General features: G+C 50.9%; 7 protein-coding genes across 7 annotated transcripts; 4 read left to right on the forward strand and 3 right to left on the reverse strand.

Moving 5' to 3' along the window:
- Positions 1–283: 283 nt before the first annotated feature.
- COCSUDRAFT_55672 (DNA glycosylase) lies at positions 284–1,455 on the forward strand (the record flags this gene model as incomplete). The annotated part of the gene is made up of 5 exons (XM_005652171.1): positions 284–451; positions 642–789; positions 897–947; positions 1,069–1,178; positions 1,306–1,455. The coding sequence occupies 5 exons, from the start codon at positions 284–286 to the stop codon at positions 1,453–1,455; spliced, it is 627 nt and encodes a 208-aa protein (XP_005652228.1).
- Positions 1,456–2,122: 667 nt separating this feature from the next.
- COCSUDRAFT_11571 (alpha/beta-hydrolase) lies at positions 2,123–3,978 on the reverse strand (the record flags this gene model as incomplete). Its single annotated transcript, XM_005652172.1, has 5 exons — positions 2,123–2,459; positions 2,714–2,910; positions 3,025–3,147; positions 3,384–3,602; positions 3,745–3,978. 5 exons carry the CDS (start codon positions 3,976–3,978, stop codon positions 2,123–2,125), a joined length of 1,110 nt encoding a protein of 369 aa, XP_005652229.1.
- A 733-nt stretch (positions 3,979–4,711) lies between these two features.
- On the reverse strand, positions 4,712–8,406 carry COCSUDRAFT_64334 (hypothetical protein). Its single transcript, XM_005652173.1, has 9 exons — positions 8,048–8,406; positions 7,762–7,843; positions 7,537–7,652; positions 7,188–7,378; positions 6,989–7,069; positions 6,460–6,727; positions 5,818–6,006; positions 5,364–5,525; positions 4,712–5,148 (listed from the first exon to the last, which is right to left on the reverse strand). Exons 1-9 carry the CDS (start codon positions 8,126–8,128, stop codon positions 4,939–4,941), a joined length of 1,380 nt encoding a protein of 459 aa, XP_005652230.1. The 5' UTR covers positions 8,129–8,406; the 3' UTR covers positions 4,712–4,938.
- A 187-nt stretch (positions 8,407–8,593) lies between these two features.
- COCSUDRAFT_52241 (UNC-50) lies at positions 8,594–10,325 on the forward strand. Its single transcript, XM_005652174.1, has 7 exons — positions 8,594–8,903; positions 8,985–9,032; positions 9,153–9,269; positions 9,384–9,479; positions 9,568–9,636; positions 9,740–9,798; positions 9,929–10,325. The coding sequence occupies exons 1-7, from the start codon at positions 8,794–8,796 to the stop codon at positions 10,177–10,179; spliced, it is 750 nt and encodes a 249-aa protein (XP_005652231.1). The 5' UTR covers positions 8,594–8,793; the 3' UTR covers positions 10,180–10,325.
- Positions 10,326–10,789: 464 nt separating this feature from the next.
- COCSUDRAFT_64335 (hypothetical protein) lies at positions 10,790–15,648 on the forward strand. The gene is made up of 11 exons (XM_005652175.1): positions 10,790–10,954; positions 11,284–11,507; positions 12,272–12,313; positions 12,443–12,613; positions 12,714–12,855; positions 13,046–13,190; positions 13,308–13,562; positions 13,694–13,822; positions 13,958–14,081; positions 14,260–14,542; positions 14,679–15,648. Exons 2-11 carry the CDS (start codon positions 11,288–11,290, stop codon positions 14,803–14,805), a joined length of 1,638 nt encoding a protein of 545 aa, XP_005652232.1. The 5' UTR covers positions 10,790–10,954; positions 11,284–11,287; the 3' UTR covers positions 14,806–15,648.
- Positions 15,627–18,053, reverse strand: COCSUDRAFT_34937 (Metallo-hydrolase/oxidoreductase; the record flags this gene model as incomplete). The annotated part of the gene is made up of 7 exons (XM_005652176.1): positions 15,627–15,795; positions 16,001–16,134; positions 16,459–16,593; positions 16,760–16,970; positions 17,104–17,233; positions 17,334–17,385; positions 18,051–18,053. The coding sequence occupies 7 exons, from the start codon at positions 18,051–18,053 to the stop codon at positions 15,627–15,629; spliced, it is 834 nt and encodes a 277-aa protein (XP_005652233.1).
- A 560-nt stretch (positions 18,054–18,613) lies between these two features.
- On the forward strand, positions 18,614–20,075 carry COCSUDRAFT_55677 (hypothetical protein; the record flags this gene model as incomplete). The annotated part of the gene is made up of 5 exons (XM_005652177.1): positions 18,614–18,774; positions 18,937–19,082; positions 19,277–19,402; positions 19,546–19,629; positions 20,023–20,075. The coding sequence occupies 5 exons, from the start codon at positions 18,614–18,616 to the stop codon at positions 20,073–20,075; spliced, it is 570 nt and encodes a 189-aa protein (XP_005652234.1).
- Between the last annotated feature and the right edge of the window lie 4,017 nt (positions 20,076–24,092).

Genomic DNA, 24,092 nt, shown 5'->3' on the forward strand with positions numbered 1-24,092 from the left:
ATGGAAGCCTGCTGCACGTGTTGCTGCAGCAAGCGAAGCACTGGGATCTGGTGCAGAGCCTTCTGTGATAGCGGAACAGACTCATGTACCCGCTGCACAAGCTTGCCCTGGCACCCCACAAGTCTTCCCAGTATGGACAGAAGCAGAGCTGGAGAAGGCATCCCAGCATCTGTGTGAGGTGGACCCATGTGAGTGCTCCGGAACACCCCTGCCAGCATGAGCCTTCCTATGAGATCCCCTATCCCTGAGCTATCATGCTGGCAGCTAATTGTTCATATTGTGCATGGGTGTAGTGCTCGCAGCGCTCATCAAAGAGCATGGTGTACCGGACAAGCTACTTCCGACTGGCACTGACTCCGCATTTCATGGCCTTGCGCACATCATCATTGACCAGCAGCTGAGCATTCTGGCGGCCAAGTGCATCGCCAACCGTGTGCTTGCAGCCTGTGGGGTGCGCGCCCAGAGCCTTTTCCCTTTTGCCTTGTTGTGCTTGAGTGTCTGCACTGTATCTCTGGTGGCAGGAGGCGGAACAATGCCATACCGTGTGAAGAAGTCCTTTTCTTATCTTCCCTCTGGCACAAGAGATTTCAGGTGTGTTCACGGGATAACATGTGAAAGAAGGCGGGATTGGTGGTGTGCAGGGCGCACAGGTATTAGAACCTGCGGCTGTTCTGAAAGTCCCGCCAACAGAGCTGCGAGCATGCGGCCTGTCGCAGGCGAAGACAAACTACATTGTTGATCTGGCGCAGCGTTTTGAGTCTGGACAACTCACAACCGAAGGCATTGTTGGTAAGCGCGTTCTCTATGATGTGCAGCAATGCAACACGCTGCTACATTTCTTGGAGCACTTTCTGCCATGGAAGAAGCCATGTCTAACAGTGTGGTGTTTGCTGCAGCGCTTGACGATGACACTCTGTACCAGCAGCTCTCTGCTGTAAAGGGCATTGGTGAGAAACTTCATAATAACCAACCTTTCTACTTTGCAGCACAGTAGGCACATCTCATTGCCCCTGGGTGTAGCCTCACATGTACCAAGCTACGTGACAAGAAGTGTGCGCTGTGACTCAGGGAGGTGGAGTGTGGACATGTTTGCCATGTTCCATGCGGGGCGGCCGGATATTCTCCCAGTGGGTGACCTGGCGGTCAGGAAGGGGTTCCAGGCACTCTATGGCCTCAAGGTACAATCACTATTTTAATGCTGTGGATTGGGCTGGATTTCTCACTATTTTTCGATGCAATTTGGTTATTTTCCACCGAGAAGGCTCAGCAACGTGAGGACGAAACACTCAATGTTGTCTTGCGTAGGCGATTCCCACTGATGCACAGATGGCGGAGATTTCTGAGAAGTGGAGGCCATACCGGTCACTGGGAAGCTACTACATGTGGCGTGTTCCAACAAACAAGAGCCCTTCCATAAAGAAGAGCAAGTCTGTACCTGTTGGTGTGACACTGTAGATTTAGCGACGAAGTAGCAAGCCCAAACAACAGTGTGCAACAGCCCACATGTCTGCATGGTTGTGAGATCATTGCAGCCAGGGAACATAAAACCTGGCCAGATGACACAGATGTAGTGACACACTCGTTTTGGATTTAAAACGATTTCAGTCAACAGCGGGGTTGACAGGTCTGGTGCTGTGTACTTCTGCCTTTTGTTGTACTTTATGGATTGTTGGCTAAGTATTCATCAGCAAAATGTTTGCATTACAGCAGCTCTGCAATAGCTACAGCAAGCCCCGAACAGTGTTTCTGAGCTTCAATTGCAGCTGTACTTGTACTACCTAATATGTGCGCATTCTGAAAATACCATACTGGTTCTGAATGATTTTGCGCTTTCCCGATGAACCCATTAAACGCTGGATCTGAAAGAGTGCTTTTAACTGTCCTGCTCCTTTTCTTGGTTGGTCTGCAAAACATTGATGCGCGGCAGATGAATAAGCATGTAACAGGACATTGGTGATCTCAGAGGATAGGAAGAGCCTCTGCAGGCTCATGCACAGGCACAACTGCGCCCAGATTCTCCACCAGGAATCGTGCTTGGGCAGTGGACACCTCCTCAAACAAGTCACCCAGGTACACGTCAAAATGTCCTGCGCAACAGTCAGAATATCCCATGAGTCCACTTTTAGCATGCCGGCCCCTGGCAAATCCCACTGGGAAAATGGTAGCGACAATGAGAGGGCATGTCTTTCAAATTAGCAGCAGAAAGTTGGGCATGCAATGGCTTGAGGCACTTACCAACGTCTCTCTCAAACAGCTGGACATTGCTGTTGAGCTCTGCTGCTCTTTGCGCGACAGAGATGGGGCAGAGTGCGTCCCGCGTCGTGGCAACCAGCAAGACGGGCGCCTTCACCTCAGGTACATAGTGTATGGGATTGTACCGCGACAGCTCATTGGCAAGCCTTGCCAAGATGCGATTTTGCCACCCGCCCTGCGTTGCAACACAGCCGGCCTCAAGCTTGCTGACCTTCTAATTATGGCAATGCCACCCGCATCATTCTAAAAGCTCAGAAGTGCACAACAGCGGCAGTGCTCGCCATGCATGGCCATCAGGTGCTTGAAGGCAATTGACGAGCTTTTGCATGCCATGAGCTAGTAGGACAGCTCAACTCGCACAAGTTCAGGTGCCTTGGAGGAAATAACGGACTGCTCTTGGCAGTCCCTCAGAACAGCAGCACAGCGTACCATGTAGTTTTCTGGGTGCTTGGCCAGGTACAATTGCATCTCCTCTTCAGGTAGCTCCATGAAGGAGTTGGATCCAGGGGGCCCAGCCACCTTCAGGTATGCCGGTGACTGCCCCACCAATACGCGCGCACGATCGTGCAAGCCCGCCAGAAACAGGCGCACGCTCTGTGGGATGCCCCTGTTCTTGAGACTCCGCTTGGAAGCCTCGAAGCCGCTCAGATGCGGCACCTGCAGACAATGTACAAAACACTTGCTTTGTTCCATGAGTGTGCCTGATACAACTGCATCTGCTTGGCGCGACAGCAGGACTGCATGCAAGAGTTCTGCTGAGGCAGGGCGGACCTGGGATACCACAGCTGAAATGTTGATGCCCTCCTTTGCTGCTGTGACCAGCACATGGCCCCCAGCAAATGAGGTGCCCCACAGGCCAATGCGCCGCACGTCCACCTCTGCACCCAGCGTGCTCTGCATGCACCAACAGATTCTCTTGCAACCTCTGCAGACCATCAGCTAATGCATGTGGAATTTTCTTGAAACCATTTATAACCGATGTGATCAGTCTCGGATCTTGCAGTGTGCCCAGCAGATGTATGTACTGCTCTCAGGATGCACTGGATGACATGCCAGAAGATCTCTATCATGTCAAAGGACGAGCATGAGTAAGAAATGTATATCTGAGGCAAAGTGAGCTTAGGTCGCACCCTGACATAGTCCAGGGCTGCATCCCAGTCCTCAAGGTGGCGCTTGGGGGACACCCAGTTGCGAGGCTCTCCCTCAGAGCCACCAAAATTGCGGTAGTCAAAGACCAAAACAGCCAAGCCTCGCTGAGCAAAGACCTCTGCAAAGGGGTGCAAGCCCATGTCTTTCTGCCCAGCGATTCCGTGGGCCAGCACCACAATGGGTGGCCGCTCCTCAACACCCTGCAGCACAAGTCTCTTTATTGCAAAATTGAGTGACGAGATTGACAATAAGATCCCAACTTTTGCGATAAATTCCCAGCTTATCATTCAACATGCCAAAGCCAGGTTGCAGAGATGATGGACAGTATCTCCTTGTTCACACAAACGGATCTATCAGTACCTTGGGAAGGTAAAGCCAGCCCTCCAGCTGCAGGTCATTCGATGGAAAATAAACTGTGCGTCTGCTGTACTGTGAGTCATCGATTGGTCCACAATTTTCAGTCGCAGTGGTGTTTCGCAGAAGGGGTTCTGTACTGATGGTCTTGTCCCATGGAACCACGATTGCTGCCCCCAGAAGGGCAATCACAGCCGGTAACAAAGCCAGAACGGACACCATTTTTATGGTGCTATTTTTTCTGCGCCATTACCAATTGCTTCGCTCAGAATCCTTTAAATTTAGCAACTTCGTTCTTGCATCATCAGAGGACACTAAGCACAGCTTTAGGAGTGCAAGAGTTCAGGTGCAAGCAACAAACGATATGGGTGATTTTATTGATCAGAACGTTACTGCTTATCGAACGTGCTGGAATACCAAGATTGAGGCTGTCACCTTGCGATCTGTTTCAGAATGAGCAATATCTTTGAGGAGTTGAATAGCTGGCTCTTACCGTGGCCTTGCACATATCCTCAGATCATCCTCAACGCATTCCACACAATAAGATGTGTTGCGTTGCGAGCTATGTGAGCAATCTTAGTCCAAGATTATTCTGCGGCAAAGGTCAATATAGGCAACATGTTGAGCCCTCCTGAACAAAGTCCCAGACCTGGTCCTGGAGCTCAGCAGCAATTGGAAATTGCTGCTGAGCAGGTAGTGCAATGGCATGCTTCAACTCAACGGCCCTTTTCCTTTGTGAAACCTGAAACCTTCTTGTCAAGGAAGAGACCAACTCACGTTGCTGCTTCAAGTTTCTAAATTACGATTGCTTCAATGGGCGGCGCTTCAAGCGGGAAGGACACGATGATGTAAATGATGATGATGATGTATTGCCAGCAATTTTGCGGTCCTCAAAATGACCATGAAAGCAAGGTAGACCCATAGCATGCAAGGTACGCAAATCAACTCGGAATTTCTCTTGGCAACGGTTATTACAGGACTGCGCATTGTGACGTGAATGATTGAAAATGGCAGGGTCACAGATTGGCACTGGCGATCACAACAGAAGGCAGCACACGGCCACATGACCAGGGTGGCACATAACTCCTATTGAGGAGGCGGAAACTGGCGACATCATTGGATGAGAGACACAAGGGGCATGTGAGAAAGCATGCTAGCAGGCATCGGCTTGAAGCAGTGACATCACTCCTCGTCATCATCGTCATCGGACTCATCCTCAGACTCAGCCTCCTGCAGCCACTCCACGAGGGGCTTGGCCACAGAGCGCACTGCAGCGGCAGCCTCAGGCTCCACACCCAGCACCTTGGCAGCATCGGTCTTCTGGTACCAGCCCACAATGAGGGCCTCCTCGACAATGTCCTCGTCGTATAGCACCTTGAGCACCATGGCCACCTGGGCACAGATTGCGACCTTCTCAGCTGCTGCGTACACATATTCGCATCATGCCAGCAAAAATGCCATGATCTATCAACTCCTCACAGCCAATGGCGGCATATACCACTGGCACAAGGTGCAGCCCATGCTGTTGGATGCAGGTTTTCAGGGACAGGGACTTCCAGGAAGACGTCAAGGCATGCCAGCGTTGCATGTGAGGTGATCGTGCGCACTTCCTTGATGCGGGCGGGGATGGCGGTGCCCAGCAGATACTCCAGGGCGACCAGCTGGGCCAGCTGCATGGCGGTCTCGCTGCCGGCGGCAACAAGGGTGTCCTTGCGCGCCTTCACCTGTCCAGCCACCTTCACTCCCTCCTCCAGGTCACCGAAGAGAGCCTGCATGCAGACATGACCACAGTCAGATCATTGCTCCAGATCGTTGCTGTCAGGTGGTGCCAAATTCGTCCTCGTCTCCCCCCCCTACTTTGAGGGCTTGCTGAAGCATCGGAACATCCTCCCCCAGCACCTTCCAAGTCCCCACGGACCCCAACTTTCTCATGTGTGCTCGCTTCTTATGACTGGTCAGCGATACAGCCTGAGATCAAGGTGTCAATCCTTCACCCGCAGCGCATAACACGCAAGGCATAAGTATAGCGAGGGGTTGCGCTAGCAAAGAGTGGCTGCACACCTCGTAGAGGACGCGCATGCGGCCGATGTGGCCGCCCTGCACATCGACAGTCTTGAGCTCGGCGGCGACGTCGGCGGGGCTGGCGGCACCGGCAATGAACTTGCGCATGCGCAGCACAGGGTTGGCCGCCAGCTCGGCAGCCTCCTTTGCTGCGGCCTCCTCCTCAGCATACTTGCGCTCCTCCTCTGCCTGCACACATGTCGGGACATACCAAATAGATGAGGAGTATTCAAACGAACTTTCATGAGGGTCAAAATGCATATGAGTTGCAGGGATGGACAGAAATTGTCACATTGCATTCCGTTCTGAATTACCATCCTCTATCAGCATGGTCAGTCCAGTCACTGAGACCAGGCGCAAACCATCGACAAGGTGCAACCTTGGTGTTGCTGTGCGTGACACACGAGGGCTGGGGCCTGTGGAAGGTTGCGCCTGACCTCACCAGAGTGCCTGCTGGGACTGCAGTTTTAGCGGAATGCCCTGAAAGAGGGTCATCTCCATGCAGGCAGTGCACGCATGCTTATTATCCATGACAATCACTCAAGACCCGACTATCATCCATTGAGTGAGTAGCTGTAAGGAAGAGAGCCATTACAAATTGACGCACAGAAAAAATGAGGGGGCAATGGGTAAATTTCCCACCTGGCGGGCAGCAGCCTCTTCAGCGGCGCGCTTCTCCTCGCGCTTGCGGCGCTCGGCAGCCTCGGCCTCGATGTTGCCCTGCGTGACAATGCTGGCCATGGCGGCCGTCAGCTGCTCCTGTGCGCGCGCCTTGGCCGCCTCCTCGCTCGTGTCAGTCATCCACACAACCTCATCCTCGCCATCGCCGTCCTCGTCATCGGCATCAGCAGAGCCCTCATTGGAGCCCTCCTCGTCGCCGTCCTTCTTCTTCTTCTTGCCGTCCTTGTCCCTGTTGCGTGCAAGTGAGGTCTGTCAGGTTGAGGCGTGTCACAACAATCCTGCCCGGGAGTGGGCTGACAAGCATACGCCAGTACAGCACAAATAAGATGCCTGCCTACAAGACAGGACCCATGGGCCAGGACAACATCTACAAAATGACTGATCTGAGCACTTACCCTGGTCTACCCGAGAAAGCAGCTCAGTGCAACAGCAACAGTGGGCCAACAAAAGACAGGGCACCGAGTGCAGAAGGGATGATAACGCCACTCACTTTTTCTTTTTCTTCTTGTCATCCTTGTCGTTGCTCTCGATGGCAGCAGAAATGCCCTTTTCTTTCTCCTGCTTCTTCACCCTGGGAGCATGAGAGAAGAGAGTTCTTAGCAGACTGCTAAGATAAAAATTGTTTTAGCAAGGCATCCAAGGGTGCGTGAATGAGTATAGAGCAATTAGGTGTAGGAAAAGCAGCTCACTTCTTCTCTGCCTTGCTGATCTTGTCCTCGGGAGGGTTCTTGAGGATGTAAGTGTTCAGACGGTGACGCATGTCGACATCGGACACGGCGCCGCAGGCCTTGCACTTGAGGAAAATGTTGTCCTTCCGGATCTTCACCACTGTCTCTGGGTTGCCGCAGGAGTAGCACTGAACATACTTCTTGATGAAAGTCTGCACACCAAGAACTCCAAGTCAGCATCAATTTATTTCCAACCAGTAGCCAGAACAATTTCTACAGGTCAATATTTTCAGGGCCAGGCTCTGCAGGTTTCCAGTTTGCGGCAGAAAAAGCAAGCCATTGCAGCAGAACAGCTGGGAGATGTGCATACCTCCAGCAGCTCACACAGCTTGGAGGTGTCATGGGCTCCATTGACAATGGAGGTGCCTGACTTCTTGTCATACTTGGTCTGCGCGCCAAGCTCGCATCCATAGAACTTGACCAGATCTGCACCCCAAAAACAAATTCATCAGGTAAGGTTGGCAGTACAAAACCACTGCTTGAGCACTATCTGGAGTTGAACAACCAGAGAAACAATGAAAGCTCAGACACTCACAGTCAGGAGGTCGCTCTAAGGCCTTGGCAACCTCCACGTTGTTCACAACATTGGTCTTAATGCCGTTTCCGCGTCCCTCAATCTGCAGCCAGGCAAGTCAACCTTGAGAAGGCATACGTAAGGGAAAGGTTCTCCTTGCACACTTCTACACCAGACTAGCTATTTATATTTATAAGAAGGGTGTGAAGATCGCATCTGGTGCATCCATGAATGGCAAACACAATGATACTGAGGTAGAGACAATTATTGTGTCCTGATAACAGGCCACGAGGCACCAGAGCCGCACCCGAGCCTGGAGCTTCGGCATTTTGTAGCGGTAGAACTGATCGCTGGCATTGTCAGCTCCAATGTTGATAACGCTCGCCATCTTTGAAGTAGCTTCTGCTGGTTCTCAAAAGGCTGAGGTTCAGGATAAGAAAGCGGTGGCTGTAACAAACATGCGCGTCCCTGAGGATAGCACGGTGATGCGTCAAATGACGTACTGCAACACAGCTCGCTTGGCTCTGTGGGAGAGAAATGCATAACACAGAACAGCCTTTCAGTGCGCTGTCCCCAAGGCTTAAACGCAGGGTGACTGCAATATTTTCAGCCAGCAAGTGGGCGATGATCCGTGGAACACAGTACGAGCACGTCCACTCAGCGTTCGAGGGCAAATTGCTGATGATTTGATCGAATAGGACAGAGAGCTTTCTCTGGGCCGCAATCGCGTAAGGAACGCCGCCTGGGGAGGGTCACCCTCCATGGCACACGTGGCGTTCCCTCCCAATTTTTCCTCTCCTTTGCATTTCTCATCATTTCTTTCACCAATTTTGCGTGCTGGGCATCTTCCGAGATCTAAAATTGTTTCTTGAATTGAGTGGAATTGGTTTTGAACACAAGCTTTGATGTTACTCTGCCAATAACAGAAAGTCGAAAAGAGCGACTTTTTGCCTTTTACCAATCAGATGCAGTGAAACAGTTCTTGTAATAAATTTCAGTGGCTGGTAGATCTGTAGCACACACGCCGGAAGTGCCTTTGCACTTGCAGATGCAATGCTTCCAACGACAAACCATGGAAGCAGAAGCAGCAATCCTCAACGCAGATTGTCTGTTCTGTCAACATATCTGCGGAGGATTATCAAGCCAAAACAGATGGATTTCGAGTGGGTGCCTCTGCATTTCTATTGTACATGCTCATGTGATGACCGAAAAGCACCCGATAAAGTGAGAAACTGTGCCCTCAGGTATACCTTTTGGCTGATGCTTCAACTGTGCATCTCACCAAAAACAGCGTGAGCTTCCGTGCCTTCCATTGCTGTGCTTAACCTTCCATACAGTGCAAGTAATTTGATCAAGTGTCCTGATGAGGCCAAGGCTCTGCTGTTGAGTACATTCGTTTTGTCTACTCCCAGATATCGACACACATCATACCACAAACAGACCAAGAACCATTGGGCAAGGGATGATCCAGCGTATGTTGTCATCTGCTGCCTGCTCGTCGGTGCAGCGGCCTGTGCATACTGCGTCGCGTAAGTGTCCTGCCACTTGTGCTGCATGTATTGTGAATTTCGCTGTTGCGCGCATTAAATTTGGTGATGATGATTAATATAGGGGGATTTGAGCCCGATGTGGATGCTGTGCAGGTTCAGCAGCAGTGTGTGGCACTCGCTGTTCACGGTCATGTCTGCTGTGTTTGTGGACTTTCTGGCAATTGGTGTGGCCATTGCCACTGTTGGCTGGTGAGGACCATGGTGATCTACTCCTTTATGGGACATTCACGCAGCACTGCTGTGCAGTTCACATGACAATACTTGATCCGTGGCGCAGGTTCTTGGCAAACAAGTGCCTGAGGAAGAAGACACTGCACAGCCATGCAATAGAGCAGCACGTGGAATGGTGCGACGAGCCGAATACTGCTTTATGGTTGCAAATCCTGTGATTTGCCTTTCCACATGTCTAATGCCATGACAGAATGCTCATGTTCACTGTGCCATCACAGGATGTATGCATTCGATGTGCACTGCAACTCGTATTTTCCTCTCTTTCTTCTGCTGTACGGTATGTTCTTCCATGCAGATCATCTCTCAAGACCCTTTTCACTGCATGGTTTGCCTAAATAGATCATCCCTGCATGTGTGATATAGCAGAGAGGGCTATCACTGAAGGATGATGGGGTTCTGTGCTGCAGTGTTGCAATACCTCTTGTGTCCGCTGCTACTCTGGCACAGCTTCTTCAGTGCTGTGCTCTCCAACCTGCTCTACATGGCGGCCCTGTCATACTATCACTACCTGTCCTTCCTGGGCTATTCAGCGCTGCCCTTCTTGGAGCACACTGAAGTGTTCCTCTGGCCAGTGGCCGCCATTATCCTAATTGTGCCCTTCACAATCCTTTCGGGCTTCAACCCCACCCGCTTTACCCTGAACATCTACTTTGGGTGACTGTACTTTGCCTTCGAGACGTGTGCGACCCTTATAGGAGACGGGAGAGAGCGTAGTGACTGAATGTACATGTGACAAACTGCATCTCAATGATGTGACCATCGTAACTTTGACTTGCGAATCGTGGGTTGTTACATGCCAAACCCAAGTATCCATATCCATGCATGGCCAAGATGTACCTCATATTCTTGCATGCAAGCTTTCCCGCCGACTTTCCCTTGCCATCTTGGCATGCCTCTTCCACCTGCGCAACAAGCTTTTGCAACTCAAGGACCTCTGCAGGCCGGCGTCCATGGCCTCTTGCCAATTGTCTCAGCCTGCTCACTGAGCTGGCAGCCTGAGCCTGCAGTGCTCAGCCTTGGCCCTGCTTGCATTGGCGCACGCCTAGGGCGGGATCTCCGCACTTACGCGACCACTGACTGCCACTTGCATGCAAATTGCAGGCCAAACCTTAATTGTAATGAATTAATCCAAACCCAACTGATCAATACCAAATGATCCCAAAACTATCTTTAGCCAGCTAAAAGCAATTGCGCCAGGTTGTGCCACTTTGGCCATTGATAGCCAAGGTGACCTTGGCAAGGTCACTCCTGTGCAGTAAATGGCAGTCAAAATTCTCGGATTAAAAAAGCTTGATAGCATATTGCACTTAATGCCAATGATGTCAACTGTGATGTTAATGTCAATGATGTCAAGACTGATCACACAAGTCTTGTTGCATTGGTGAATAGTCAGCTGAGGCACAGACAACAGTAGGCATTTTACCAGACTCCAGGTGATTCCGTGTTCTCTTTTAGTATCGTCATAATCAAGACTGAGTGTCCGTGAAGGTCCGACAGGTGTCCGATAGTATTTGTAGCCATCTGCTCTCCTTTTACATTGAAGGTTGCGAAGTTTATTTGCGCTTCGGCAAATTCTTCAGATCGTCGCGAATCATGTTTTTAGATTGTTTGGCTTGTCTGAGCAGGGCCCAGTGATAGGATGCATTTTTACCATCTATTTACAAGCAGCTTTGTCAAGGATGTGGAATATTTTGAGATTTTGTTGCGTAAAATTAAAAGTAGTTATGATTGAAATTTCACACATGCATTGGCTCGACTGCAGGGGCATGGAGGATGTGGTCGTGGAAGTGTACCAAGGCGAGGCTGAAGTTGCCAGCAAGGCTATATCGAGCCCTATCACTGCTGCTGAAGCAAAAGACGCTCTCCGTGACATCAATGCAGCTTGGGTGGGCATGTTGACAGAACCCGACGGCAGCACTGTCTTGGCAGGGCGGCGCAATTTGACTCCTGGCGCCATCTACCATCTGCACCTGCAGGAGCAGCCAGGTAGGTGCACTCCAGCCCTAGTGCCTGGTGGTATTATAGCTGTTCCGTGAGGACCTGACTAGTTTTTAATAGCTTGTTGTAACTAGCATGTTGTGGCCTCAGCTGCAGCTACAGGCAGCCAATTTGTCGTTCAATGACCTTATGGAACTCATGGTCTTATTTGGGCCTTTCAGTGTGAAGCCAAATTTGTTTATGGCGGACCTCAAGTCATTTGACCGCACTGCCCTCATAGCCTGTGGCATCTGCGCCGCCCGTGTTGATCCGGCAGCCTCATGCTGACCGTCACATCACCACTCTGTTCCGTAGACGTGTGGGATCAGCTAGTGGATAGCCCTGAGCATTTTTTGGGGCTAGCACCTGTTGGTCAGTACAAGTGCAGTTGATACTGCTGATCTTGTCCCTAGTCAGCCACTGTGCCGCTTTTGCGCTGTGTGGATGCTGCCTCTGCAGCGGAAAGTGCTGTAGCGCTGAACAGCTGTGCTTATGCCCACCCAATCCTGGCCATACCGCCTGTCTTGGCCCCAGCAGACCTTTTTGGGTGTGCTGGCCTTTGTCGGGCTGCTGCCAGAACCAGTGGCATGTCAAAAAAATCATGCTACCTGCCATTTCCCGCCAGAATGGTGGTAAATGCACCACCGTTTTACTGTCAGCTGTGGAGGGCAATGATGTTTGGAGTGTTGGAATGACAGAATCCACTGTGATTCATGGCAAATCACCGCAACAGCTAAACAAATATCCCTTCTGAGATAGTTCATATTCTGCAGGTCGCCAGAAGCTGCAGGGGGAGCCTGTTGAGCTTCCTCCAGGTAAGCTCTCACAACTTTACTGTTTACGGCTTCCCCATTTCCCTGCAATTGTGAAAAATCTGTAGGTTTGCATTGTCATACCTGCATGCTAAAGATGTACATGGCAGAGGTCTATTCACGTCTGCGCAGATGACCCACGGAAACTGTTTTGGAGGAACCTGGCCGATGCAAAGATCGAGGACAACCCTGGCGGATTTCAAGTTTTGAGACTGCAATGTGGCTTCCTGGACCCTGGAAACAAGATAAGTAGCATCCTGCTGCGGCCGTGCTACAAGGACCTGTGGAATTTGGTGAGCAAGGGTGCGTGCATCTTCCCTCTCACTGTTTTGCTTCCTATTGGTCTTCAGCAATGGCCATTCAATGTATGTGAGACATTGAGCAGTAAAGGATTTGCATGCAGGCTCAGGCAAAGATATCATCACAGGCACTCCTGGCGTTGGAAAATCCATCTGGCAGTACTACGCAATGTACAAACTGGCCAAATTGGGCGCCACTGTCGTAGTGGACTTCAAAGGGATGACAGACTGCCTATGCTTCAGCAAGTAAGTGACACACCTGCTCATTTGGGGCACGTGCAGCACTAGAGTTCATGTCCAGCACTACTTTGCATGTGCAGGTGTGAGCATACTTGATGTGAACCATTGGCTGGGTGCAGTGTCCTGGTGTCAAGTTGAGGATTCAGCTTTTTGTTTTCCTGGCTTTATTCCAACATCTGCTCATCCGGCTGCGTAGGGACTCTGTGCGTGAGGGGCCCTTGACGGCGTTTAAAAAGGAGCTGTTGCAAGAAGACACCTGGTACCTGGTGGACACCAGGGAACCGGAGAAGGCTGCAGCGAAGACAATCCTCACCTCAAGCCCCAAGAGAGAGATCTATAAAGTGATGATGACCCCATCCATCTCTCATGTGTTGTCTGGCTGCGTGTGCTTTGTGTCTGGCCAAATGTGTGCAGAATGGGAATTGTATCAAGCAAATACTTGCTTTTTTGTGTTGTAGGACTTTGCCAAGGCGGGAGCATCAACCCTTTACATGCCTGTCTGGAGCTGGTTGGAGCTAGACGCGGGTCGCCACCTACATGGGCTGAGGAAAGACGAGATCTTGCCCCTGTATGAGAAGTGGGGCGGGTCAGCGCGGTACGTGCTGGACCTGGCCAGGAACCCCTCCCGACAGAGGGACCTGGCGTCGGCCATTGCTAAGGCGGACCTGGATGTTATCTTCAAGGCGGTGGGCGAAATTGACTCTGCAGATGAGGTCGGTGGGGGCTGCCTTGCCTCATCTGCTCCTCCTTGGACTGACGTTTCCTTAGCCTTACCCGTCGCCTGATTGGCCACATGTCATGCTTTCTGCTCCTGCTGTGAAGAGGGATGCTGCCTACTTTGCAGGTGTCACACCGCGTCCTTCACATCAATGTAGCGCCCAATTACCTGGACACGGACATGATGTTTGCGTCTGAGTTCATTGGGCGCAAGGTTGGGGAGAAGTTCTGCAAGGGCACCACCCTGCCGCTGCAGGTCGACATCTCCCCCTGCTCGAAGGGCGTGCTGCCTTAGATTACTCTGATCTTATTTTCCCACGCTCCATGCATGGTCCTCACGCATGCATCTATTGTAATCTCTGCTTTCTGATCTCCTCTTACGTCGATGCAGAGGTTCATCGCAATCACTGCAGGCTGGAAGGAGTTCAACGATGTGTGTGCCAAGTTGTTTGAGCCGCTGGCTCACCGCATTTTAAGGGGGGGTGGCGTCTTTGATGTGTGGGACTTGGAAATGGGTGCGTGCGCCACTCCACTGTTGGATATGATCACCTCATAGTAAACTATTGCCAAGCTTTGCTATATTATTATTCTGCTTGCTCAAGCCATATCACATTGCACGTTAATACCTGGTTGTAATGCTATCAGATTTTGCTTTGGCACGATTCTGCTGAGCTGCTTGTCTTACGTTTGTAGGGACACAAACAACCCTGAAACTGCCTCCCTGTACCAGCTTTTACACTTTCCACGACCTGAAGGATGTGGCGGACCAGGAGGCGGGGACATATTGCATCCCGTCCAGGTCAGACCAGGCAGCCATCGACAGCATCCAGCAGCCGCAGTATCTCTTTCGGATGACGTTGGCTGATGAACACAGCATCAATGCAACTGGGCTCAGCCATGCACTTGAACAGCTGAGGAAGGACCCCAAAACAGATGCTGAGCTGTTCTTTGCTGTCCCCCCAGACCAATATCCCAGGTGCGTCTGGATCTGTGCTCCTACAGTTGGAAGCCATACAGTGGGAAAGCGATGCATGATCAAGCGGCAAAGAGAACCTTGTTTGATCTGAATGACAGAGTGCATGATATCGTATGTGCTGCTCTCTTGCGCTCAGGTGGCGAAAAAAGCAGGAGTATACCGGGCGGACTGATTTGAAGGTGCTGAGGGCCGTTAAGCAGCGTGTCATCAAAGTGCCGCTAAAAATGATGGTGCACAGCTTGCAAAACTTCAGGGCGGTGTAAAAATTGCAAAAGGCTTGATGCAGTGAGAGAAAGGAGCTGCACTTTGTAGAATGTTTGTTTCTTGAATCACTTGTGCAGAGCTTTCAACCTGCGGAGATCTGGTCCCTGCGTGTCAGTGCTCATGGCAACGATTACATGGATACTCTTCAGCAAGTTTGCATTATCACCACTGTTGGTGAGATTAAAAGACACAGAATGTTGACCTTTACGGCTCAAAAGTGCAAAATGCACTGCACATGCTGGTTGCCATGTCAAAAAGAAATGATTGCCTGTTGACAACAGCAAAGTCAAACATATTTCAAGGAAGACTCACAACCAAAGAACCATATGAAATCGCAAGTGGTCTGACATTCCCACCGACTCCAGCCTTACTCTACTTCAAGAATCGTTTGTTTTGCCTTTGTTATTCGATATGTGCACAGCAACTCCAGTCTAGCATAATCCTGCTGGACATCAGTGTCCAGCTTGTGCTAAAATACAATAAGATACCTCAAATGCCGCAGTCTTGGGTTATTCAGGGCGTCGTACACCATTGATACAGGTCCAAATTCAAGCACACTCTCTTTGACAGCATAAACTGCACTGAAGGTTCCCACACTTTTCAGCAGCATGTGCAACAGTGGCAAAAATAAAACGATACTCCATGTCACTCTCACCCAGGCAGCTCTGGTGTTCCCTCGATCACACAAAACTGCGCTCACAACCTCCCTTCTCATTCTCCCAACCCTCACAACAGCCTCGCAAATTCTTTTCCACCACCCTCTTACCTGACACCGTATTTTATCTGGTCATGCTTGAGACCACTGAAGTTGTCAGGTCCTCTACAGGGCACCCTCATGCTTGAGAAGGTCGTGGATCAGCTGCAGACGGTGCGCTGCGTCCCTCATGCGCCGGGGGCGGCCGTGACCCGGGAGCACGTAGAGGAAGTCATAGTCCAGCAGCTTCCGCACACTCTCCACCTGCTTTGGCACGCTGTACCAGTTGTAGTCTCTGCGGTGCACACGCTGTTTACTGAGCAACGCAAGCCAGAAGATGGCTGATCATTTGTGCAGGTCATTCTCATTTTTGGTAAGCAATCAGAGCCCTGGCAGGGAGCTCCTATCCTGTACACAGAGCAAAGGGACACCTGGAAAATTCACAATGCACAGCCATGCACGGGTAATCTGTACTGGGTTGCAGAGGTATGAGAACATACTTGAAAATCCTCAGCTGTCCTGGTGGCTCGCGGCTGAAGGCAAGGTGGTCGCCTGAGAACAGAGCCTGGCTCGGCTTGTGCAGCAGCACGCAGTGACCAAAGGTGTGCCCCGGGGTGTGGATGATCTCCAAATCCTCTGCGCCCCCGGGAAATTCCCATGGGCCCTCTCCCTCCAGCTTTATCTCGCACTTGCTGCAGGATGACAAGAGCATGCTATCAGCTCTTATGCATGAGCTGACTTACCACCAATATAAGCTGAAGGTGTTCAGATGACGCAAGATTCCATCTAAACGGCTTCCAGCAGCTTCACCCCCCTTCAGCATCTTTCAGCCCAGGAGCCGCTCCCTTAGTGTATGTTCCTGCCTTACTTCAGAGGCTAAAAGTTGCTCAGTTTGAAGACGCAATCACTGAGCTTTTGTCTGTTGTACAACCAAGTGCTCGTGGGTGGGAGAGCAGACGCACTCGGTTCCCTGCTGGCTGTTGCACTCGGAAGCATGGATAATGCGCTCAGCTCCAAACTCAGCCGCCCAGGAATCGTGGTCCGCCACATCATCTCTGTGTGTGAGGAAAATGTACTTGACGCCTCCAAGAGCCTGGGAAATCAAGCCAGACATGAGCTACTTGTTTCACATCAGCGTGGATAAAAGGTGGACTTTCAGGACAATGAGTACAGTCATTTCCATACATCCAGACCATGCTGGAGATTTGATTTTTAATCATAAATGGGTGCTAATTTCCAGGCAAAGAGGAGCTGCCCACCTTTACTCGCTTGACCAGCTTGGGATCAAAGCGAGGGCTGTCGATCATAACATTGCCACCCTCTCGCACGACCAGCCACGCCGAGCCACCATAGGACTTCTCGCTGTTGTACCCGCAGTAATACACTCCTTCTGCTCCCTTGACTGGCTCAGGATACCGATCCACGGCCGTCTTCAACTCAGACTTATCCCCGGTGGAATGGATCGAGTACCTGCATGCATGGGACATACATCGCCTTCAATGGTGGCTGTACTACTCGAATATAAACAGCAGCATTCTGTGTTGCACTAACACTGCATGCCGTCGACATAATTGGCAAATTTTGCAGATGTCTCAAAGCGCACGTTGGGCAAGACAGAAGAGCCTGGAATGACAAGATGCGATCTTCGTCTGTCTGCGGCTGTGCTGTCATTGCTGACTGGCTGCCCACACGGCCATAGAAGTCAGGAGCGATCCAGCGGCAGGTATCACAATCTGTCAAGCGTGCAGATCGTCAGGTTCTTGCATCCTCTCATGGTCACCCTCTAGCACCTCAACCTTTTTAGTTGCAGGAACTCAACTTCGAAATACGTACCGATACAAGTGTGGTCGACATAAAATTCCCCTTGCACGTTCTCAGGGCGAGGCTGACGAAGGGGATTCTTTTGCAACGTTGCGCTGGCTTGGACGATGGGACTTGCTCGCGAAGGCGTTTCTTGTCTACCGTTGTAATGATGCTGCAACTTCGACCCAAAGAAGGATCTAGCCTGCCACCCGATCCTCGATGTCATGTACATGTGATCAAGCTTGCAATTTCCGAAAGTTCAGTTGGAGCCTTTCAAGAACGGATCGTGCCTTCCGATGTAGGCACTTCGAGCACCAGAGTGTTCTGTCTCAACAGAAAAATTGTCGGGTGAGATATAGTACATTGTTTTGGGATTATTTAGTGTTCTCTGGAATCTTGCAAATCAAGCGATCGCTTCTCGTAAGTTGCGCGCTGAAGGAAGCTGCACACGTCACCTACCCACACGGCTCAAGGCTCAGGATCTTGAACTGCGCATCACATTACTTGCACTCTAAATATTGCACTCTAATTATGCATCCTGGAAATACTGGCTGAGGTTATCTCACCTCGATTCTCGTTTTGTTTCTCACTGCAGAAAATGAATGCCTTATGATCTCTCGCGCAGCCTGTGTTTCAATCTCACCACTATGAGGCGTATTACATCCTTGGAAAATGATTTCTTGTGGTACACGTATGCTTTTAGGATTGGCCTCTCTAAGATGTTCCAAAGCAAGCTGGCATTCTCACCATCGGGCCTTTGACTGCATGGCTTTACTTTCAGTATCATATAGCAACAACAATATTATTCATTTTGGCCTCGTAAAGCCAAAGCGCAGCATTTGTTTGAAGGGATCACCTTTGCAGAGGTTCACGACAGGGCTCTTTCAGCAGAGAAACGTTGGCATCTGCAGACTACCTGGGTGGGGTGGGATCTACTCTAGAGACCCCAAACACCTTGCGTCGGAAACTTACAGCTCAGCAACCAGTCCTTCCTGCGAAGGAGACGGTGCGCAGAGCGCGCAGCAGCAGAATAGCTCTAGTAATTGCAGTTCAGACCAAACCTTATTATCTTTCGCAAAAGGGAGAGGACAGTCCGTGGAGTGCAGATCTCTCAATAAACTTTCCATCAGCCCTGGGCATGTGCATGTGTGGTGGCTCTTTCCAGATGATGTGCGTCCTACACCCTCCAATGCCCCTGTGGGACATTTAAAATTGCAGTTGTAACTTCAACATGCTCTTCTTTTTTTAAGTTTTCCATGGTGTATCTTACCTTGGTGTGTTTGTGAAGTGTTCACATGATGAGAGCAGCGATGGCATGCATGACTCTGCAGGTGCAAGATGCCAGCCTGCTGGCGCAGTATGAGCAGTTGCTGACAGCAGAGGAGCACAGTCACATGATGGCAGCAGCCACACCAGAGCTCCGCAAGGAGAGGCTCCTGGCAAGAGTGCTCGTGCGCACGACACTATCGAGGTGCCCTCTTTGGCTTGCAGCCCAATCGTGAAGTGCATAATCCCTCCGCATCATGAAGTTTCCAGCATGCTTAGATATACTATTATACTACCAATGCTGCCATATCACAAAGATTGCAGGCTAGAATAAGAGCAGGCAAAAATAGTGACCGGTGCTCTGCAGGTACTGTGGCAACAATGTGGTACCTCAGTCGCTGAACTTTTCACGCAACCATGCTGGGAAGCCACGGCTTGCGTGGGACACAGACGCTGCAGAGGCAGATTTGCATGGAGTGCAGTTTAACCTCAGCCACACTGCTTCGCTCCTTGGTGCGCAGTCCTTTCAAACCTGTCCAGAAACCCACTCAATATATGCCCAATATGCTAACCTGTAATATGCCATGTAACATGCCTGACAACCTGCCCAAGTTGTAAATCTTGCAATGTGTCGGTCCCTTATAGGTAAATTGCTGTAAGAAAGTTTCAAGCTGTGTTTTGATGACTGCATGCTGGCATGTGACCAGGCTGCGCAGTGACAGCTGGACAGCATGTGGGTCTAGATGTGGAGCTGTCAAACCGGCATACTCGTGGGAACCCACTGCGCCTGGCCAGGCGAAGGTTCTCCGCTGCAGAGCTGGCCAGCCTAGAAGGTATTTTGCCTCGTTAGTTTAATACCTGCAATTTTGTGAGATTGCCAGTACAGCCAATCATTACTGCACTATGGCTCACCCTATCCGTGCAGGCAAGCAGTGCAACGCTTGGGCTCGATCAAAGCTGTGTCCCCATGTTGCAGAGCGCGCAGAGGGCGAGGAGCGAGCGCAGCACTTTGTGAGATTGTGGACGCTGAAGGAGGCCTATGTGAAGGCTGTGGGCCGCGGTATTGGAGCCCATCCCGGCCTCAGTGCATTCTCAGTCTCTTTGCAACCTCGCACCCCTGGTAATGCCCTCAACACACCACTGGAAAAGGATGAATATACTTTGCATTGGTCGCATGCTGTGCTTGAGGGCCGATGCAATTTGGAGGGGTGGCATGAGAGAGACTTGAGGATATGTTTGCAAAATCAAGGGGGGCAAGCTAAATGCCTACAAGTCGAGCTTATGGGATTATCCGCTGCATGCAGGTGTGGCTCCTCCCATGGGACAGACAGAAGGCAGAAAAGGGGACCTGTCATATGAGATTGGATTTGCTTCACCCGGGAATGAGGAACACATGTGGGACTTCCTGCTGTTGTCCCCTAGCCCTCAGCATACAGCTGCACTGTGTGTGCAGCGTGGCCCAGCGAAAGTCTCATCAACCAGAAGCAGCAGTACGGGAGCAAATGATGATGCTGAGGTGTCATCTGAGGGTGATGCTGACAGATTGCTCAGCAATTCACCTGAGAGCAGCTTGAGCATGTGCAGCACAGACAGCGAGAGTACACGTATTGGTGAGGCGGTGAATGGGGCTGGGGGTCATGAGAAGCCACGAGACAATTGGAGGTTACACTGCTGGAAGACTGTCCCGTTTGTGCATGACAGGCCTATGGATCCAAGTGAATTGCTGATTCATGGCTGTTCTGCAAGATAAATGAGATATAATTCTACGGAGCAAAATAATGTATCACTCCAATTATTCAAGCAGTAGGCTGCCCTCAAAATTGGGGCTATCAAACAGTGCCATTCATGCTGCTGTGCGTCTCGTCATCTGTGGTGTTGACAAAATTTGAAGTGCTGATCATTTTCTGTCGAGGTCAGTTCAGTCCCTTTCAGAATATCTTATGCCAATTTTCTCGGGCGCTGTGGCACTGCATTTCCCTGCCGTCCTCATTAAATCCGTGCTGCATTATTTGGGCACTAGTGTACTCCTCTGAACAATAAAAACTGCTGGGCGTCCATGATCAATCCTTGTAGTCTATCACTCCTTCGGTGGACAGCTGGAAGGAGCATTCTGCTTCAGCTGCAATATGCACACAAGTTCTCATGTGTCACAGTATAATTGATGGTCACACTTCCATGTGACAGGTTCCAGAAGGCGCAAGGTATCTTGCATGCATATCAGAGCTTGGCATCTGCCATGCATGCATCACTCTGATGCACCAGCTGAGGTCTTAGGATCAGCACGAGGCACTTTTTTGGAAGGAGACAGTGGCTTACGGAGGTTTAGTGCATCAAATCTGCAACAACAGCTAAGGTCACAGCAGCAGCAGCAGGATGCACACTAGTTGGAAGAAGGCAGTGACTTACGGAGGTTTGGTGCATCCACGACCTTCATCAGACGCTGCTCTGCCTTGCCCTTGCGCAGGGAGATGCGGATAGTGGAGGCATGTGCCAGCACATGGCCGCCCACAGGCTTCTTGGGATCAGCAACAAACATGGCGCCCCCCGAAGGATCGCTGACCACTTGGTTGGTGATGAGGACAGCCACATTGAACTCCTCAGACAGCTGCAGGCCCCACACACAGGTCAGGATGCTATCCTGATGCTCAAAGTCTATGCTGCACAGGAACAGGGATCTTCAAATATGCATAGCTGCAGGCCCCACACAAAGGTTATGACGCCATTCTGAGATGTGCAAAGATTGTGCTGCACAGGAACAGGGATTGCTATAAATGACTCACCTTCCTCAGCCTGCTCATGATGTACCCAAGCTTCTGCTGGCGCTCGGCCAGCTCACCTGCGCATGTGTGACAAAGCATGTTACCGTTGAAGACTTATGCAATGGTGACTAGATTGCCTGCTTCTAGGCAGAGCCTGCTGAGCCTCACTGACCTATCTGTGCTGGACACAGGCGATATCTAGCAACAAGATCTGAGCATGCATTAGAAATCCAGTCATATATCACAGCATGCCAGAAGCAAACGGCTGTCTCCTGGCCCCTAACAGGGAGTTAACCATGCATGCATGCATGCGGGCTTGCATGTTGAGCAGCTTGCCACACCTCGCCCTGTGAAGTCCACTCGCAGGTTGGCAGTGATGCTGTCCATGATGATCAGGCGGAAGGGCTCCTCTGCCATCTTTGCAGCCAAGGGAACCAGAAGCTCTGCACATGCATTGCTTTAAGGGCGCGACGTTTGCCCAGAGTTTGTTCACAGGTTAGTTCTCTTACTTGGCAGCGTCTGCACAGGTCTGCAGGATCCTTGTGTTGCCGAGATGTGACTCACCTATCTGTGCTTCATGTGTGAATGCCCTTGCATGGATGATCTGCATGCACCTATATTGCTTCAGAAAGAGAGGAGCACCAACGGTACAAGGCAGCGTAAATGTCTGGAGTCAGGCCCCACTCATATAATTTGACTTGAAAAACAGCAGAACAGAGGAAGCAGAGAGTCTCACATTGTCCAAGACTGCATCTGCATCCAGATCAAAGCGGGCAGCGATGGCTCGTATCTTCTCTGCTCGGAATGTGCCTTCTGTGTCAATGTAAGCCACCTGAAAAATGGCAAGCCACTTAGAACACTGTACATGATGCCATTTTAGCTGTCTCAGACACTGACCAGAATGAATGCAAAACGTTCACCTTCCCAGCACCCCCTCCTTGCTCAGTGGGCAGCTGTGTTGTGACACAGAGGGTGTGGCAGATCTGCGTCTTTCCTGTCCTGCAAACTTGGCACATCTGTTTGTGAGACATTCATGCATGCATGTACTGCATGTGCTGATGTTAACAAACGGCAGACATTAGGAGGCATATATGACACAACACACACACCTGAACTCGCCATAGATCTCTGTGATGCATTTTGACTCAAGACCCCCACCCAGCAGCTCATTGATTGCTTGTGCTCCAAGAGAAATCTTCAAGATCTCCTTGGACCTCTGCAGTGCGCAAGACGGCCTGGCATATTTGATGCAGCATGAACAGGTGCACAGCAAGAGGAGAATACTGCCATGGGATGCTTTGCACCTGCTGCTCCACAGTCTTGGCGCTCAGCCATCCAATGTTAGGGCAGAGTTTGCGAGCGGCCTCTAGCAACTTCTCAACCTTGGCATCTGACAGCCCTTTGATGTCAGCGAGTTTCTGCATGCAGCACCGTTGAGCTGTCGCAACTGTCTCCTCTCACTGACCCTCGATGCATCAGTCTGGACATTAGGAGTCAGAGGAACTGCCAGCATGTGCTCACCTTGCGTGTGTTCATCAGCAAGGCCTCGCATGTGTGGTAGCCAGCCTCCTTGGCTTTCTTGATGTCACCTGTGCCACACCCACCAGCTTGCCGTATGTGTGGGGTGCACTATCTCAGAAAAGAGCATTTACATTTGCAGGAAAGTTGCTGAGGAATTACCTTGATTGATGCCAAGCTGCTGGAGTTTCTCAATCAACTGGAACTCTTCTACTTCTTCCTCTTCCTGGATTTCGACCTGCCTGCAGCGCCAACAAAAGGCGTGATTAGCTTCACACTGCAGAATTGCCTCCTTGACTTGCCTGACACCTGTGCAGGCTTTTAGGTCGTCGAGCTGCAATAAAAAACCAGGAGTCAAGGGTGTTACTGGTCTGTCAAAGCTGCCATGGTCTTCTGTGTCCGCCTTCGCTGCCTTCACTTCTACTTCGATCTCGGAAAGGACTGCACGGCTCTATCAGCAGAGGCCGAAACTGGCAGACCAGAGCGGTCTGTCCAGAGGAAGGTCACGTTCGAACTCGTCAAGACGGTTCTGCCGGTCACAAGGGCAGCAGCAGCAGGGTTCTTGCCCTGGTTGGCGTGATGTGCACGTTGTAGCGCCTACTATTGGTTGCAAGAGCAACGCAAGAAGCTGGAGGCGATCGTGATTGTCTTTTGAGTGTTCAAGCCGTGACAAAGCTGGCCGGATTTCATGCATGCATTTACGGGTTCACTGGTGGTTTACGGATTCTCACGGCGGCAGGTGATTTTGGAAAACCTGATGACGAAGTGAGTGTTCGTCACTGATCTCGGTCCCGAAGCCTGCTTATTTCGAGCGGTGTTTGCTAGAGCTTGATCGTCGCAAATACACGCTTGACCCTCGAGGATTCCTGCGCCCTGGATCACTTTAGCTGTTTCGGAAGCTTAGCCACGTGCAGAGAAACTTGGTCTTTGAAGGCACTGCGCGGGTAGTACAGCCAGATCTGCGTCCATAAAGAGGGTTCCTGTGGCAGTTCCTGGGGTATTGGACTGCATCAAGGCAACAAGGCGACAAGTAGCCTTGGAAGGAGGATATAGTACCTCGCCCTGAAAACGCAACGGTGCCCAGCGGTAGTGGGCCTGCTTATGCCTTTTCAAATTCGATTCTTGAAGATGGCAAAGCACTATTTATGGCAGACTTGACTGCCAGCTTTTTACAAATTCAACACAAGCCCTGGTGGTGGTGATGAGGATCCCAAGTTGCTGAGTCTGCTCATGGTGTGGTACAGGC

Source organism: Coccomyxa subellipsoidea, assembly GCF_000258705.1.
Source record: "Coccomyxa subellipsoidea C-169, whole genome shotgun sequence".
NCBI lineage: Eukaryota > Viridiplantae > Chlorophyta > Trebouxiophyceae > Coccomyxaceae > Coccomyxa > Coccomyxa subellipsoidea.

Excerpts from the sequence above, each read along its gene's own strand:
- COCSUDRAFT_64335 (XM_005652175.1), top strand. The coding sequence starts at position 11,288 with ATGGAGGATGTGGTCGTGGAAGTGTACCAAGGCGAGGCTGAAGTTGCC. Across the intron at positions 11,508-12,271 it reads GCACCTGCAGGAGCAGCCAG|GTCGCCAGAAGCTGCAGGGG; the intron begins GTAGGTGCACTC and ends CATATTCTGCAG. Across the intron at positions 12,614-12,713 it reads GTGGAATTTGGTGAGCAAGG|GCTCAGGCAAAGATATCATC; the intron begins GTGCGTGCATCT and ends ATTTGCATGCAG.
- COCSUDRAFT_64334 (XM_005652173.1), bottom strand. The coding sequence starts at position 8,128 with ATGGCGAGCGTTATCAACATTGGAGCTGACAATGCCAGCGATCAGTTC. Across the intron at positions 7,653-7,761 it reads CTTAGAGCGACCTCCTGACT|ATCTGGTCAAGTTCTATGGA; the intron begins GTGAGTGTCTGA and ends TTTGGGGTGCAG. Across the intron at positions 6,007-6,459 it reads AAGAGGCTGCTGCCCGCCAG|GCAGAGGAGGAGCGCAAGTA; the intron begins GTGGGAAATTTA and ends ACATGTGTGCAG.
- COCSUDRAFT_52241 (XM_005652174.1), top strand. The coding sequence starts at position 8,794 with ATGCTTCCAACGACAAACCATGGAAGCAGAAGCAGCAATCCTCAACGC. Across the intron at positions 8,904-8,984 it reads CCAAAACAGATGGATTTCGA|GTATACCTTTTGGCTGATGC; the intron begins GTGGGTGCCTCT and ends CTGTGCCCTCAG. Across the intron at positions 9,270-9,383 it reads GCCTGTGCATACTGCGTCGC|GTTCAGCAGCAGTGTGTGGC; the intron begins GTAAGTGTCCTG and ends GATGCTGTGCAG.